Genomic DNA, 19,321 nt, shown 5'->3' on the forward strand with positions numbered 1-19,321 from the left:
TCGTTACCTTTGTATAATCGTAATAGAATATGGGTGATATATGCAATAAGGCTTTTTGGGGCCAGCGCTCCTTTTGCTTAATAACTGGTGCTAGTCAAGGTATAGGCCGTAATTTAGCAATTGATTTTGGTCGTAGACTTGGTAAGGATTCAATTTTGATTTTGCTAGCAAGGTCAGAACCAAATCTTGTTGAAACCAAAAGTCTAGTAGAAAATGCAAATGATGAGATATCTGTGCAAATACATCCCGGTGATCTTTCTAAGCCAAAGCCAGGACAATTTAAAGAACTTATTCAAAATACTCTCTCAGTTTTGAAGGCTAAACCAGAAGATTTTCAGTTAGCTATGATTGTTCATAATGCAGGTAGTTTGGGTGATGTCCAAGAAGAAGCTTCAAAGATCACTAGCATGGAAAAGTTGGAAGATTACTTTTCCCTTAATCTGTTTTCTGTCATATGCCTCAATTCAGAGTTTTTATCTGTTTTTCCTGAGCAATCTGTCTCCAAACGAGTTGTCCTTAACATTACATCCCTATGTGCTGTGAAGCCAATGAAGTCTCTGTCTTATTATTGTATGGGTAAAGCATGCAGAGAAATGTTCTTCAGAGTTCTTGCTGAAGAGAACAGTTCTCTGACTGTGCTGAGTTACTCTCCTGGTCCTGTCAACACTGGAATGATAACAGAACTTATTTCACATGTAAAGCACCAAGAAGTGAAAGATTTGTTTGTTTCTATGAAAACTACTGATTCACTTGTTCCTGTTGACAAGACAACTCAGAGATTAATAAATATTCTTGAGAAGGGAACCTTCACTTCTGGAAGTAGAGTAGATTACTTTGATTCTAATGAGTAGTATATTTTTATGCAGTTCCATTTTATTTCAGGTAAATCATCTATTTTTAAAATTCTTTTCACATTTTTATACAATAGAATTCCTATTGCTATAGATAAAAATGTGTAATAAAAATATTTTATGCACATTTGATTACTTTGTACAGTTGTTTGTTCATGCATTTTCCCTCATAGTTATGTTCGTGTATTTAAGGAATTCATATATTGGTAAAGTGAAAGGTGCATAAAGTTATGTTGGTTGGAAATGTGGTTAAAAGAAGACCCTTAAAGTTACAAAATGTGAAGTCACTGCTGTTACTTTTTTTTTTAAGTAACAAAGATGTTCATTATGCGTCGTGAAAGAATATTTATTGCTCTTTGAATTATTGAACTGGAAATACTGTTTCATTAAACTTCTATACAAGTGAACTTTGCTACTTATTCAGCAGAAATGAAGAATACTAGAGCAGAGATGCACCTGTCTTCAGAAAATTAAGTAACGACTCTATTATAAAAATGTTAATGTATGTTGAATAGAGATTTATAGTAAATGACCTCCAAGCTCAGCAATTATAATATGCTGATCAAAAACTGAAGACTGTAGGTCGTAAGGTAGTTCATGAAGGTATTAAGGCGGGCAATTCCAAAAGGAAATGAGGAATCTTAAGTTTATTACCCTCAAAACAATTACATCCAATAGATTTGTTTGGATGCAAGGTTTCATCTGTTTTGAAGTATCCTACAACTGTAACCCAGCTGCTTTCCTCTTAATGAAATAACTATAGTATGTTAGTATGTGAGATCCTTATATTCTGTACACTTTGTTGTACACATCTACTTACGTATTTGATGAGACTGATATCGGTTCAAGAGAAACAAAGTTACTGCACCCGATTTACGTAATTAAGGCTCTTAGAAATGATATTATGTGGGTTTTTTTTTCATTTATCGTTTTACATAATTGTATAGAAATAGAAATAACAGAAGATAAATTTGTAATGTACATGATAATACTGCGATTTATTTTTTAAATATCATAGTCTATCTTTGTTCTTACCTCTCCCTGTCATCTTCCTTTCCTCTAGGTGATTTGCAAGCATGAGGATTTTAAAAGTGACTTGATGATTTTCAAATAGAACTTGGGACTACAGCTTTGACATCCTTAACCCATTAGCACCTGAATTAATTTTTTTCTGAGATTAATTTATTTATTGTGTTTTACGGCATGTTTGAGACCAAAATATACTAATGAAACAAGTTTCAGAATTTTGGGACTGCTAGGTCATAGGATATTTGATGTTGCCATATGTTAACGCTAGGTTCTTGTATTACCTATTTTTTTACAATGGGTTTTGGAAGTTGAATTTAAGTTACAAAGTGTTTGTTTGTCGTACAATAACAGTGTGGAAAAATCTTTGCATTATTTATTGTAAGAGTATGGAATATCAGTTTTTATTCACATCACAGCTAAAAAATAGAATTAATGAACAAAGAAAATATTTCTTTGCAGAATAGACATATGTATAGTTTCTTGCCTGTCAAAACAAAACGCTCACTGGAACAATAGAATAAAATCAAAAATAAGAAAACGAAAACCCCAAGAACTTGAGATGCAATTACATACTAGAGAGTTACTATAGTAGTCGATATTTTCAGAAACAGGTAAAAGCCCACCCTCAGTACTTGCATGTTAGCCACAGAGAGAAAGAATGACGGTCTTTTACTGTCAAACTGCATGTCCCAATAAGAACGCTTAAGAGGACAACTTGTTATGTCCAGAAATGAAAAGTATGGTGATGAAACAATGAATTTCATCAGAAATTATTATGGGCCCGGACAATTTAAAAATATTGCATATTTTGTTAGTCTTTTGAACCAAATGTTCGATCAGCTGGTTATCTGCAAACAATTCAGAAATGTCAACAACAGTCATGGATTTACATCTGCTATAATTAAGCTCCAGAAATGTCAACAGTAGCCCTATATCGAAATCAGCTCCTTCGGTCCATCTTGGTTTGTAATTTGATTTATTCTTTCTCTGTCAGTTATCCTCTTTTTTTGCAGTTTTGCGAATTGAAACAGATCTTGCATCAGTAGATACAAAAGGCACTTCGTCCACAGGTAACACACCTTCACCATCCTAACTAATCTCAATTCTTTCATTATTTACAAGATTCATTTCAGCACTGGCACGTAACTGTCAAGAGCTGAGTTTATTAATAAACCCACCATCATTTTCATCACCACGAGCCTTCGTCTGTAAGTATACATACATTGGGCGCTTCCACAAAACTATCACCATCAAGGTCTTCAGTCAGTAGCATATCCAGTGCTTCTAAAGGGCAAATCCCTACCTGCAATTAGGGTAAAATAATATGATCTGACAGCGGCAGCAATTTTACTGAGTATAAACGCCTAGCGTTGCCATATGGCAAAGTTAATGATTCAACAAGCACTACTACACCATTTTGCACCTGTTCTATTTCAAATGCTAATAACATATGTAATGAAGTGTGCACAACACTACTGTAAACATAATCCAATGAATCAACCTCATTTATAAATTTTATATCCTCCTTACATGAAGCCAGCAGCCGTTACACGGGAATTTGAAAATAACAAATAGTCCACCACTCCTTGTGTCACCACATCATTAGGTTTCAAAATGAAATAAACATGATTACTCGATTCTACAAACTCTTCTCTAACTGTCGGAGGACACAACAGTCTTCCAGATTCTTTCTTGCTGCCAACAGTACTAAGAGAAAAAGGCACGAAAATTGTTGCCATATGGCAAATGGCAAACGTACGGCGCTAATGGGTTCTTGAAGTGTGTTTGAAAATAATGTGTCTTCTAACTGTTGTATAGCATGTAAATAAATGCTGTATATATTCACATAATTGATGCATGCCAATTTTTCCCTACCATTTTGGCAAAATATTTCCCTGCTTAATGAATGAATTTCAACAAAAATTGATATGTAATGAAAGTAGTAAACAGAGATCACCATTGTCTTACAAGACTAAGGCCTAAAACATGTTGGAGTAGTTCATCTCTCTTTGTGGCAATGAGGGAACAAACCAGCAGTAGCAAATGAGTCGAAATACAGTATGTTGGAGCCACACACCTCACCAAGAATTTTGCTGCGCATCACACTGTTCACCAGGAGTGATAGGTTTAATATTTCAGGATGCAGCTGGCTGGAACTAGCATTGCGATTGGTTGTCATAACGTCACTTCACCCCCTCCCCCAGTGCGATAACTCATTACTGTGATATTAATGGTCATGTTGTGTTGTGGAATTATACCCATGGATAAAAGGCGATTAGTAAGCAAAATTACTGAGACACTACAATATGGAATTAACATCACAAAACACACCATAACAGATGCATTCTAAAATAAGTTGTAGCCAGTTATGGTGCCACAGGTAAGAATGATAAGTAGTTCTCTATATTGGCTTATATTTATTTTGTTCTGTTTATTCGTGTATGAAATTAAGGGAAACTGAAACAAGAAACTGAGTGAAAATGTTAATTAAAAGTACCGTAATATAATTTAATTATCAGCTGTAATGATGTAAGTTATGGTATGCTGTATGCCATCTGAGTTTCATTACACAAGTTACACAGCTGATGCATTACATTGTTTGTAGTTGCTACTGGTTTGCTGTATCACTACTGATGCTATAGATTATTTCACACTTGAGATGATGCATGATATGGAGCACTGTAATAAAACAGGAAGGATCTATCAACATCAAATCACTTAAAAGAATTTACCACCACATTAAAATTGATAGCAGGAAGAAACACAAATGGTGGAATGAAGAATGCAACCAGGCAATAGGAGACAAAGCTTGGATAAACTATCCAAGCCCAAAAGTCGGAAGAATCAAATTTAGAATTCGTAAAACAAAGCAAGTCAAACAATTGCGAGATTATTACAAAACTTTCGGCAGATATCTTTAAAAATATGAACGCCAACATTAATTGCTAAGAGAAAAAAAAGAAAAGAAAAGTTAACTGAGAAAATGCAGAGATTGTCTCGGAGAATATTCAACGGACTAGAAATATTTCAAGTAAATGTGCGTACACACACACCCGCCCACCTCATTCTAACCATCTCTGTAATAGATCTTCCAGCCATTAACAAAATAGAACTCGCAATTAAAGAACTTAAAAATTACAAGGCATGTGGTGAAGAACCTAGTCATTGCAGAAATCGGAAAAAAATGCTGGAAAACCTGAGATCATAAATCTCAAACACCTAGTAAAAAAATGAATCCCGGAGAAAATTCCGGAGCACTGGACTACAGAATAATCCATCTGTTACTGGTATTTAAAAAAGGAGATAAAACCAAGAGACAATTACAAAGGAATAATCCTTCTGGACTGTACATATCAATTTTTTTCTCACATAATTTACAACAGGATCAAGAACACTGGAATCACAGCTTGGAGAATTTTGCCCATACAGAGGCTGACCAGTGTGAAACTAATAATGGAATATTAAAAGTACAGAAATAAACAGCTCGTTATCTCATTCAAAGATTTCAATAAAAAGGATATAGTATTCATAGATCCACACCTTTAAAAATCCTCAGATCATTTGGTCTTCATCCCAAATCAATAAAAATCATCAAACTAACTTTAAAAAATATGATTTCCATCATAAAGTTTAGGGGAGAATTGTTAAAAACTTTTACCATAAAAACTGGCTTCTAAATAAGGTATCGGATTTTCTCCACTTCTTTTAATATGGCTCTCAATTACATCATTAAACTTTCGCACAATGCAAACCTACCTAAAATCAAAATTGGAACAAAACCCTTGATAAGAACAAAATGCCTGGTATTTGCAGATGATTTATCTCTGTTAACCCTTGACATGGAAGAAGTTCGTGCCCAGATCACCAATATCAAAAAAAAAAAAAAAAAGACCTAAAAATAGGATTACAAGTATCCTTCAAGAAAACCAAGATCATGCCCAGCATAAATAGTCTTCTTAAATGATCAATTGATTAATGTTGTTCTACAATTTAAATATTGTAGAGAAATCATAACACAAATCTTAAAACAAGAAAGAAGCATTGATAAATAGAACTAACAAAATGGAAAAAATGCCCAATTTCTAACTTGGTCGACATATATTAAGAAATCTTAAGAAATGAAGCTTCCACGGTGTGTAGAATTATTTAATTCCTTTTCCAGGTTGAACCGCATGTTTTTCTGTACATTACGTACAGTTCGCCGACGTTTCGAATACATTGCAGTATTCTTTGTCAAGGCGACTGATACACTCCTACTTGATCCGAGGTAATCAGTCTCCCAGGCAGCAATCACGTGAGTGTATTCAAAACGTCAGCAAACTGTTTGTAATGTACAGAAAACAGCAACATGGTTCAACCCGGAAAAAGAACTACATATTAAGAAATGCCTATCAATAGACACAAAGATCCAACACTATAAAACTGTAATTCTTATGCTTGTGAGACTCTGTTGCAAATTAAAAACGAAACAAGAATGATCCTCTACTCAGAACTGAAAAAGAATCATCAGAAATTGCATAAATAAAAAATACCAGGTTGAAGGGGAGTCTGGAGAATCCTCGCTAACAAAACTGTTTATCGAGACATTGACCCAATCACCAGCACAATGAAGAAGAAAATAATTTGGTATTTCTTTCACATCTTGCGACTGCCAGGAAGTTGGATTTGATGACCACTACTGTAGTTATTCAGGTTTTCATCAGCTGTTGCCTCAGAAGAATTCTGTGGACACATTGGCCAGAAACAATCACAAATGAGGAACTCTTGTTGAGGACAAGAGAAAAACCTACAACCTGTTTTCCAGTTATTGACCGGGTCAGGGATGTGATGAATGAAACATATATAAGCTGTTATTACAATGGGGTCGCCACTCCCAAAGTGATTTATTAATGAGTGATAAATGCTATGAAATGATAATGGAGTGTGTTGCTGGAATGAAAGATGACAGGGAAAACCGGAGTTCCCGGAGAAAAACCTGTTCCACCTCCGCTTTGTCCAGCACAAATCTCACATGGAGTGACCGGAATTTGAACCACGGTATCCAGCGGTGAGAGGCCGACGCGCTGCCGTTTGAGCCACGGAGGCTTGAGGACAAAAGAAACCCACATAAAACAGCAGATAGAAAGGAGAAAATGGGGAAAGACAGGTCATTCATTGTCTGAGAAAGGAGGATGCCATCGAGAAAGAAGCATTTAGATGGAACCCACAAGGAGCAAGAAAAAGAGGAAGACCGAGGATGACTTGGAGGAAAAATGAGGGAGGACGGCAAATCCTGGGCAGACTTACAGATGATTGCCAGGAGACAGAACCAATGGAAGACTTCTGTTGCTGCCCTGTACTCCAAAAGGGGGTACACGATGTAAGTCACTTTGCTTATGCGGAGGAATCTAATTTTGTAAATAATATATGTAGAATTATCAATATATGTTGCAATTATTGGTGTTAGATCAATCTGATTTGTTGTCTATTGTTCCTAGAATTGAACTTAAGTCCCCAGCCTATCCAGTCCTTAGGATCACGACAGAATATCCACCATTGAAATGATCAGGAAATCAAAGTGAAATGAAGCAAGTGTTGAAAAGTTTGTGTAAAGATTCCAATAGAACACTGGCTGAATGCAGCCTTGCACTATCTTGCATGCATGAACTCCTGTGTACTGAAAGGCGTAGCTTGTAGCATGAAGCTGTGTTGGGAAGTTGTTGCTGAGCACGTTGAAGTAGCAGTCTCATTAAAGGAAATGGGTCCAATCAGTAAATAACTTCAAAGTTGATGACTATTCTTGAACTAGAACCCCTCTCTGTATCCACTCCAATAGTTTGCCACGCACGCCCTAAGTTATCTGCTACTGGGCGAGTTGGCCGTGCGGTTAGAGGCGCACGGCTTTGAGCTTGCATCCGGGAGATAGTGGGTTTGAATCCCACTGTCGGCAACCCTGAAGATGGTTTTCCGTGGTTTCCCATTTTCACACCAGGCAAATGCTGGGGCTGTACCTTAATTAAGGCCATGGCCGCTTCCTTCAACTCCTAGGCCTTTCCTATCCCATCATCGCCATAAGACCTATCTGTGTCGGTGTGACGTAAAGCCACTAGCAAAAAAAAAACTGCTCATGCTTGTTAAGCTAGCACTGAAGTGTGGGCATTTCTTGGTACAGGAAGTAAATACATGATGCCTCAATGTGTGTGTGGCTTGATTGGAGTCAGTAAAGGCTTGCGCTGCAATGTACAATGCTCAACTGGAGTTAGAATAAATCACATTTGCACTTCATATTGTACCTGTTAAATTTGGTAATTAATTAACATTTATTTACATGCCTGCAACAACCAGCATAAGTTATATTATTGAGTGAGAAGGGCTAGATTTATCAGCGAGCCGTGCTAGCATGCAACAAGTGGCTTGACGAGTTGTTAGCGAGGCAAAATATTAATAGTTTTGCATTCCCTTCGATCGAGACCCTATGATAGTCACGTGACAGACTGGATTTCTCAAGGCTAAATACTGCGTGTGTGCATATCTGCTTGCTCGCTAAGGGTTTCTGGAATAGTCTCAATCAATCAATGTGGCCAGCCATGAACCAATAGTCTGTTAAAATGAATGACATACCATAAATCGCTCTCTTATTGCGTCTTACTTTCTTCTTATTCTGACGGAATATTACCTTGCTGTCACACCTACAAGCATCGAGCCCAGAAGTTAAGTGTTGTTTTCAACAAATCAGTGAAGTTCGCCAAGCTCGTGCACTTTCTAAAATTTTGTTGTGTCAGTTGCAGCTAATTCCAACTTTGCACAAGAAGAGGACCACAAATCCAGAGGATATCATCGCCTACTTCAGTTCTAAGTGGGTGTTTTTCATTGAAATATGACAGTGAGGGTAACATTCAGAAATATAAGGCCAGATTGGTTGCCCAAAGTTTTAAAGAGACAGATGAACCTTAGTTATGATGAAACATGTAATCCTGTTATAAAGGAGGAAAACAATGAGACTCTTGATAGGCATTGCAGTACATAAAGATTGGACTGTAGAACATCTAGATGTAAATAGTGCTTACTTAAATAGTAAAATCAGTTGTACTGTATACATGGAGCAACCAGAATTGTTCGTAGAAAAGGATATCCAAAACTATGTAAATTGAAGAAAAGTATCTATGGACTACTGAATTCGAGTGAAGACTGGAATGCTTGTGTTGATGCTATAATTAGAAGGCTAGATTTTAAGGGATGTGTCAAAGAACCATGTGTGTATGTACAGGAGAGTTGTATCATTGGTTTATATGTTGACAATATAGTTGTAATAGGTAACAAAGAGGTGGTTAAGATGGTAAAAATAAGGTTGGCAGATGAGTTAGAGATAATAGTTCTAGGGAAAGCGACAAACTTACTGTCAATAAAAATAGAACAGACAAAAGAAGGGGTTATGTTGAGTCGAAGTCTTTACATGGACAAATCACTTGCTGATTTTTCCATGACTGACTGTAAACCGAGTAAGACTATTTTACCAAGCGGGTATACAGCAGCTGAAAATGATGAGCAGGAATTTGATTGTACCATCTGTTGCAGTGCAGTAGGAAGTTTGCTATATTTGTCAAGTAATACTAGACCTAACATTGCGTTTGCGATAAGTAAAGTTAGCTAAAATTGTCAAAAACCTAAGATTAGAGATTGAAAAGAGGTGAAGCATATCATGAGATATCTATGTGGTTCTAGAGATTTAAAGTTATGTTTTAAGAATTGTGAAGAGTCCGTACAAGTATTCTGTAATGCGGATTGAGGAGGAGATACTGAGTCAAGAAGATCAGTGAGTGGGTGTGTAACCACAGTGGCAGAGGGAGCAGTGTCTTAGTATAGTAAGAAACAGAGTTGTATTGCTAGATCTATCATGGATGCTGAATACATGGCAATGGCAGAGATATCTCAAGAAGTAACTTGGATGAAAGATTTGCTATGAGGGCTAGGGCTGGAAAGGTTTATGGATACACCTTGTAAAGTTTTTGCTGACAATGCAGCGGCAATTAAATTGAGCAAAAACGATATTTTGAGTGAAAGGTCAAAACATATTGACATGTATCATGTATGTAGAGAACTAGTAGAAAAAGGGTTAATTGTAATAAATAAAATTCAAAATTAATAATTCCTTTCATCAAGTTCATAGAGTTTGTCTTGAGAAATAACGCAAAATATTATGTGAAAATAAATCACTTCACTTTGAGAATGAATAATCCTATAGTCTCTCTAAAATGTTATCATTTCAAAATTCTTACAGTCTCTTTATAAAGTTAACACTTGAGAATGTAAAAGAACGTTAAGTTAATCTTCTTGTAAAGAGTGTTCTATTTTGTAAGTACTGTCCAACACTTGGAAATATGTGAATTATGTGACTTCCAATCAGCAATGATAGTACATCAGAAATGAAGAAATCACTGTCTTAAAGTTCAATCTTTGAGAAAAAGTTGATTCTGTTGTGAGATTGTTGGTAAAGGCACATATATCACCTGATTAGTCTTAAACCTGTAACTGGAAAATGCGGTTCAGCAAACAGCATTTGGAACTCCTTTGCAATCGATGTTGTGATGTCCACCATAGTACCATGTACCATCTCCAGCGATGTACCACGTTAAGTCCCATGTCGACTTGAACATCAAGTTGATACGGTGAAAAAGGTACTCTGTCAGGGTTTCTGGTGTCACTAATGAATTTCACGAACACGAGATAGTTCAACTGATGGTATGGGTTACGAGTGTCAAATTGGCACAATTTTTACTAAGTGCAATTTTAAAATGTTAAGTCACTAGCAGAAAGTAAACTTTCCTAAATATTCGTTGCACACGAATTAAAGAGATATTATGGATTATTTCCACTGAATAAAGTTAGTATTCAGTTAAATTGTCGTAAAATAGCCTTAATGTTCACTTAGTTATTCACTATAACAGTTCAAGGTAAATCACGTTTGAGTGTTAGCACAAGATTAAGTTAAATAAAGTTGTTCACTTTCTAGCACAAAAAAATACTAAGTTTGTGAATCGCAGAAATATTATATAAGTTTTGAAATAGCACTGAAAAAGGATTAAGCTAGTCTCGAAGCACTGGAAATTCTCTAAGTTCCAAAATACTATACAATTTTTACAAGTATGACGAAGATTGTATCGAAGATTTTACGCGACAAGATTACCGGGTTCGACTCTTGCAGACCCATAAGCGGAGACCAGCATGACAGTCTGTCAGCTATGAGTTACAAGTTGTAACTTAATATGCCTTGCTGGACCCTGTCCTTTTATACGGATTGTCAAGGTCAGCTGTTTCTCCTCGTGAAAAAATGCAGTTTTTTTGTAGATGAATAACTCTAAAATCCCTGGACTGATTTTCATGAAATTATAGCATATTAATATTCAGATAATGAGCTACATGATATATGTCATTTTTCAATATCCCAAAGGGTTTAGAAGTTAGTAAAATCCTTCTGGTATATTCTAGAGCAGGGGTTCCCAACCTGGGGGGCGCGCCCCCCTGGGGGGGCGTGGGGCTTTATCGGGGGGGCGTGAAGTGATTTCCGAATTCATATTTTTTAAACTCGAATATTACAATTTTGTGTAATAAACGTTTTTTGAATATCTCCAAGTGATGTCGCGTCAAGTCAATCGTTCAAAAGCAGTGGTAGTTGCCAACTGTCGGCACAAACCTCTGGGGAACCGCGAGGTTCGAGGTGAAGTAAGAAATTTGGTGTGTTGTGAGGAGCAAAATGAAGCCTGAGAGCAGTTGCGGGAACAAGAGCACTCAACGCACGTTTAATTGCATACTTTGTGGACCTACTTGCGTGAAAGTAAACTATGACCATACGCGACTTATTTCAACTCATCAACGATGTAGTAGTTGCTTTCATTTTACAGTGTTATTATTACATACAGTACAAGGTTTTTTGATAAACAACATATATTACATGAAGGAGGTACTCGTATAAATGTCGGTATTATATCAAATTGATCTAGTAGCGAGAATAACAGGAAGGCTAAATTATAATAAATTTTTTAAATATAACATGTTAGGCTTTCACTGCTAGCGTGAAATTCTATGTAGGCCTACTGGTATTTTGGGCTACAACTAATTAATATTCAACCACAGCAATTAATGAAACAGTGACATTTTCTCACCAAAGAACTTAACTGGCAATAAGTTACTACAGTCAGCAGTCGACATTAACTCTGAAGAACAAAGAATATCGGAGGTTCAGAAGCAACAAATGAAGTGGAAGTTCCTCTTTCCCTCTCACTCTGCGGCATATAGACTCGTTTTTTGGTAGGTCGTCCTTGAATGCTCTGTTCCCACCCCTACACATTCTTATTCTTCCCTTGCAGTCAAATTGGCGAGAGTTACATAGTACAACTGTCCTATCAGAAATGGTGCAGTAATGGCCATGACAACACATCGCCGATTGACGCTCAGTGGCCAGGCCCTTTGACTGTTGATTCTCTGCCTCATATACTTTCGCAGTAGACGTGTCTGTCAAGTTGTTTATCGTGAGTGTTGTGTATGCTTTGCTGTAACCGTGCGACTATGTGAATTGTGTTATTTAATATTGTGACTTTAAAAAAAATTGATAACGATGTCCAAGAAGAGACTGTGCAATGATGACTATATTAATTATGGCTTCACAGTCGTTGAACGGAACGGAATACAACAGCCTCAATGCGTAATCTTCCACTGTGTTCTGAGTAACGATTCGATGAGGCCTGTGCATTTGGAGAGACATTTAAACACGAATCATTCAGGCTTAAAAGTCAAACCCACATAATTTTTTGCAACTAAACTCTACTCACTAAAACGTATGAAGATTCATCGGGTACTTTTAACCAAAAAAATGAGAAAGCAGTGGAAGCATCATATGGGCTAGCTCTTCTGATTGCGAAAGACAAAAAAGCACACACAATTGGGGAAACCTTAGTAAAGCCATGTTTATTGTTAGCCGCAAATATAGTTTTGGGTGAAGGGAGTCGGTAGAAATTGTCTAAAATTTCTCTTTCTGATAACACAGTGAAGTGCAGACTTCAAGAACTGTCAGAAGACATTAAAATGCGAATTTTGGAGAAGGTGAAAGCATCTCCAGTGTTTACAATTCAGTGTGATGAAACAATCGATGTGGCCTATTGTTGTCAACTGATTGTATACTGTCGATTTGTCGACAGTGGAATTTTAAGAGAAGAAGTGTTGTTCTCCCAATGTTCGAAAACAACTTCGAAAGCTTGTGATGTGTTTTCTGCCCATTGATATTTTTTTCCAAGAACATGGACTTTCTTGGGAAAATGTAGTGCATGTATATACGGATGGTGCACCTGCTATGATTGGGTCACGTTCTGGGTTTCTCAAACTGGCCAAAGATAAAAATCCAAACATCATGGGAACCCACCGTATAATTTACAGGCAGGCTTTGGGGGCCAAAACCTTGCCCCAAGATTTTAATAACACTCTAAAAGTCGCTAAGTTCTTTACAGATAATATTGTTTGAAGCCCTTTGTGTTGACCTTCAAGCCGATCACAAAACTCTCCTTTCCCACACAGAGGTTCGCTGGCTATCAAAAGGGAACATGTTAGCTCAGCTGTTTGAATTAAAGTCTGAAGTTGAAATTTTTCTTCTTGGTGAAAGTAAGAACGATCTGTATGAAGCGTTTACTGATGCCAATTTTATCGTCTCATTGGCATACCTTTGCGATTTTTTTGAAGCTTTGAACAGTTTGAACTTAAAGCTCCAAGGCAAAAACTCCAATATTATGCTTCCTTTTGATGACATCAGAGCAATGTTATGCTTCCTTTTGATGACATCAGAGCTTTCCTGGAAAAAATACAGTTATGGAAATGCCGGCTTCAGTTGAACATCTTCTCATCCTTTCACCACTTTAATGAAATTTTGCCGGAAAATGAACGTGATCGCAATAAACTTAAGGTGCAAATTCAGTCACATTTGGATTCCCTGGCACAAGAATTCAATTTCTACTTTCCCGATATCTCGTCATATGAATGGCCCTGGATGTTAACAAGAAATCCGTTTGCCATTGACATTGTGGCACTGCCAGCACAACTTCAAGAAGAAGCCATAGATTTGAAGTGTGATTCACAGCTAAAAGATGATTACAAAATATTAGAACTGGGTGACTTTTGGGTAAACTTTCTTGCAGTATATCTTGAAATAGCCAAAGTAGCATTGCGTGTCACTGTCCCATTTTCAACAAATATTTATGCGAGTCAGGATTTTCAACGCTGAGTGTCATAAAAACAAAGCAGTGCTGTTGGCTTGATGTTGCAAGTGATCCCCGCTGTGCTCTCTCAAATATCAAACCAAACTACCGAATCTTACCAAGAGAAAACAGTGTCAACCCTCTCACTGACATTTGTTGACTGATTTAAGGATTTATTGTAAAACTGTGTTCTTTGTATTGTGCTAAAATGAAGTTAGTAGTCATAGATATAAAGCGCGTACTTCATATTATTTTTCCATAAATGAATAATGGAACAGTTTATTATGTAGTGTCATTATGTTAGGTCTATATCCTCCACGTCATTTTATCAGAGAGGTTATAGAAGCGACGGAGTTGGGAGGGGGGGCGCGATGACCACCCGTATCTGAAAAGGGGGGCGTCGGCTGGCAAAGGTTGGGAACCACTGTTCTAGAGAGTCAGGTGGAGTTCACATGATAGTTGCGTCATCCTCATACTTGCAGCTGGTGACGTTGCTCGCAGCTCCGTGCCGTACCCTTACCTCGTGCACTTTACACATGCGTTCGAGTCATCCCATTGCAAATATTCATGTAATCAAAATTATGTTCCACAGTTAACCAAAAGTATTTTCCAGGCCATAGGCATTTCCTGGTACAGTATGCAACCTGCATATTCCTGTAAGATTTCTGATGATCATTCCTGCAACTTGCTGATCTGTGAACTCGTATCCGGCTTTACTCGTTCTCCTCCACAGTTGATTTATTTTTCCGAAGTATACTTATATATTCATGTCCTTGGGCTTTACAAAATGAGTTAACTGTTTCAAGGTCATAGCACTATTCACTAGCTCTCCATCATTGCACAACTCATCCAGTTTCTCCCATGCCTGTTTTGCTGATTCAATATCTGCAATGTCACTTCCAAAATTTTCTCCCACATATTTGAAAGTAACCGCTAACGTGATCACGTTTCGTGCTCGTCTCGTTTCTGTCGGAGGCAACTGACAACCTGGCGTATCCTCATACCCTACAACTGATTCCCACATGTCTTTCAACACCAATTCTTGTTTCACCTTCAATGCACACAAAAAATAGTTCTCCACTGTAAGCTTAGCCACATTCCTATTCAGTGTTTCTTCCCTCGTCCACGAGGTCACCATTTTTTCTGTTAATAATGTCACAACTTGCATTGTCCATTACTTCTCATTATTCCGATTCATCTTCTATTGTCCGGAATGTGCTGCGGCACTCTGGGCCAATAACCTGTTGATATCTCTTCATTTTTAGCTCATAACACCAGTTCAGGCAAACAAATTTTATGACAAAAACACCACCTTCATCACACACATCTTTTATTGCGAACTGCTGCCGACAACTACAAATCACGCACGTCTAGCAGTTCAAAGAATAAAAGGGACCCATTGAGGACAATAGGATGTCCATTATAGAGAAGATTTCTGATGAAGGTCACGACTTTTAACACATCGACAAAAATTGCAAGCCCAGAGTTTAACGCAGAATTGGTAGAGGCTATGGGAGAAATATTTGAGATTTATCCCAACATGTTTGATGACAAACCCAAAGAGATCCGCAACTTTACGAGATAAGTATAGAGATAAAGCCAAGACACTCATCGAACAGATGAAAGAAGATGGTATTGTTTCCAAGTGCATAACTTCCTATATTAGCTTTAGCTGTTGTACGTAAACCCAATGGCAGCTTACATCTGTGTCTGGATGCTTATGCATTAAATGAAAAGTTAATTCTGAAATATAATCATGCTCTTTTTTTTGCTAGGGGCTTTACGTCGCACCGACACAGATAGGTCTTATGGCGACGATGGGATAGGAAAGGCCTAGGAGTTGGAAGGAAGCGGCCGTGGCCTTAATTAAGGTACAGCCCCAACATTTGCCTGGTGTGAAAATGGGAAACCACGGAAAACCATCTTCAGGGCTGCCGATAGTGGGATTCGAACCTACTATCTCCCGGATGCTCACAGCCGCGCGCCTCTACGCGCACGGCCAACTCGCTCTCTACTTCGGGATATTATTAGGCAATTCCATGACAAGACGTTTTTACAAATCTAGATATGACTTCATCCTATTTTCACATTGTGTAAGATGATAACAAATTGTTTACTGAATTTTTATTTGACAGTGTCACGTTTTCAATCAACTCCCGTTTGGCATTAAAAATTCTGGACCCTTCTTGATTAGAGCCCTTAGAAGATCAGTTATATGATGCTATAGTTGCAATTTATGTTGTTGATATTTTGATTATCTCCAATTCATGGAAACAGCATCAAGAGGATGTTCATAAGATACTGCAGGAATTAATGGCCAAGAATTTGAAGATAAATACCAGGAAAAGTCAGTTCTTCAAGGACTATACTGCATAGCAGAAGCACTCACCAATGAAGCATACCAAATCAATAGAATGGGTGGAACCATTCAGGAAATTTACGTGGTAAACTTAAAGAAATAATTTAAGAAAGACAATTGAAAGAAAATCCTGTCCAAAGGTTGGAGCATGTCACCTGGGATCAGGTGATATTTTATCTGATTTAAATCTCCACTAATAATTGAAAGTAGAGGAAGAGACAACAGCAGCTGAGAGGAAGTTTTAAATGTAGTCCAGAAATCGTGCATGTGAGGAATGTACATTTTTTTGTTCACAATCTACATACATAAAGAACCCTGTCCCCTCATCACTAGGGGTCTATTGCATATGTAGTTTTAGATGGCTAGTAAAGTGAAACATATTTTCAAAATATTTTATATTTTTTTGATGGTACAGAACTTAAAACTACTTTCCATGCATTTTTCATTATTATTCTTTGTCATTTAGGCCTACTGAGGACCACGTGGCTAGTGTCTACTCTTCGGTAAAGTTGTTGCTTTCTTCTTCTTCTTCCAATACTCCTTCATTTGCTATGAGCCAGCTTTCTCTCCTCTGTCCACTTAGTTCCTGTCTTCTTACTTATAAGGGACGTTGGGAAAACTCCCTGTCATGTGGCTTGACGGAACAGTTGTCAGTCATGGCGCCTGCTACGGAGAGCCTGAGTTGCGGGAGGACAATGTCTGGCGGAATGCCTCATCATGGATGGTGAGAACACCGCTCAGGACCCCAGAAGGGACAAAAACCCTACGTCATATGGAACCATGGACATTCCAAATGAACCACCCAAAGTACCAAGGGAAGCTATGGAAGCTCCAGACGAGCAGGTCCAGCGGGAGGCCCAGGAGGAGAATATGGAGACAGAAGTCGCAGTAGGGCAGGCTGAATCGAAATGTGAAGAAACAACAGGAAAGCAGACTTCTGGGCAAAAGGAAACAGGAGATTTCACTGAGAAAGACCTGAAGATATCGGCATCGAAACTAAATAGGATGCATATAGATAGACCACCTCTCACAAGTGCCTACTTCAAGGAAAAGAAGAAGGCAAGGATAGTGGCTGGGACTTGGGTGGAGAAGAAGCCAAGGAACAGGGATCGGCGGGATACTATGCCAATGACTACACCCAAAAGGCCAAGGTCGGAGGAGAGCACGCCGTCAAGTTTGGCTACAAAACCACCCACCAAGAAACAGAAGGAAGAAAAGTCATGTCCTTTTCGGAAAGACTATCCTCAGTTAAGGTTGCAGTAATACCTAAGACCTTTCCAGATGGAAAACTCAAGGAGGAAGACATGACCAAATTGACATCTGCTCTGATAGCACAAATGAAGCCGCTGTCAGAAGGATGTATCTGTCAGATGGACAGTATCAAATTGTAATCCATGGAAAGGGAAGACCCTAGAGGTGGCAGACGTAAAAAAGGTGCTGAACACGACCAACGTCATCACCAACTTCCCACCTCCTTTCGACAAGATAAAAGTGGAGGATATTCTTGTCAGAATCAATCAGCATGATACCAAACCATTAACGCAAGAGTGGAGAGTGCTGAATGCCACTTCAATCAACAAGTCAGGAAGGACAGTCGTTTTAGCCCTTAGTGAAAGAGACTTTGACGAGCTCAAGCTCGGACTTGGGCAGATCAAGTTTCAAGTCATCAAGGGAAAAACAAAACCCAATGTTGACAAAGATGGTGCTGGTACTTCAAATCTTAAGCATAAAAAAGCAGCTGTAGCCAATTTTGCTGGGAAGTTCAGGTCTGGGGCTATTGACGTGGTGCTTATTCAAGAGCCTTGGGTAGTCAAGGGCAAAATAGCAGGACTGGCGGAATCTGGAGGTAAGCTGATGTACGATACAACATCGGAAATACCCAGAACATGTCTTCTTGTGAACAGGAAACTAAAATGTCTTATGTTGCAGGAATATTGTTCATAGGACTTAACCGTGACCAAGATTAAACTTGGAAATTGGGAGGGACCCAGAGAAATAACCATGGGCTCTGCATACCTTCCATATGACTCAACTAATCTGCCCCATCAGAAGAAGGTGGGAACCTAATTTGCAATGCAAAGGGGAAAGGCGAACACCTAGTCCTTGGAGCAGATGCAAATTCGCACCACACAGCATGGGGGAGCACGAACTGCAATGCAAGAGGTGAGTCTTTGCTCAAGTTTATTATTGGAACTGAGTAGACGAAACAAGCCTACATTTATAAATAAAACTCGTAGGGAGGTAATAGACATTACACTAAGCACTATGCATATTGCAAAATTTATTTAAGACTGGAAGGTGCTGGAGGAACCATCATTGGCAGACCACCAGCACATCCAATTTGCAATAGATACTATGTGGGATTGAGAGGCGCAGAGACCCAAAAAGAACTAACTGGGATAGATACAGAGAAGTTCTAGGGAAGGCTGTACAAAAAATTCCAACTAACATGAGAGGACAGAAAGAATTGGATGAGGCAGTGGAACTATTAGAAGAGGCCATTACAGATTCATTCCACGACAGCTGTTCTCTCAAAGAAAAGAAAAACACCAAAAAAGGTGGTGGAACAACAAACTAGCCAAAATGAAAAAATAGGTTAGGATGTTGTATAGATTATAATCTAGAAATGGTATGTGGGACGTATATTCATAGGAAACTCACCGAGTATAACCTAGATACGGAAAGCAAAAAAAAAAAAATCTTGGAGACTGTTCTGTGAGAAAGTGGAATCACACACTGAAACAGCAAGGCTCCAGAAGGTTCTGAAAGCAACCCATAAAAATCAAGTGGGGACACTGGAGAAACCAGATAGGTCATTTATTCAGGCGGGGAGGACACGTTGGAGATACTAATGGCGTGTCACT

General features: G+C 38.2%; 1 protein-coding gene across 1 annotated transcript; it reads left to right on the forward strand.

The window, feature by feature from the left end:
* Nucleotides 1-29: 29 nt before the first annotated feature.
* On the forward strand, nucleotides 30-1,840 carry LOC136856898 (sepiapterin reductase-like). The gene has a single exon (XM_067135123.2). The coding sequence runs from the start codon at nucleotides 30-32 to the stop codon at nucleotides 849-851; it is 822 nt and encodes a 273-aa protein (XP_066991224.2). The 3' UTR covers nucleotides 852-1,840.
* Nucleotides 1,841-19,321: the final 17,481 nt, after the last annotated feature.

This window comes from Anabrus simplex, chromosome 1 (assembly GCF_040414725.1).
Source record: "Anabrus simplex isolate iqAnaSimp1 chromosome 1, ASM4041472v1, whole genome shotgun sequence".
NCBI classification, from domain to species: domain Eukaryota; kingdom Metazoa; phylum Arthropoda; class Insecta; order Orthoptera; family Tettigoniidae; genus Anabrus; species Anabrus simplex.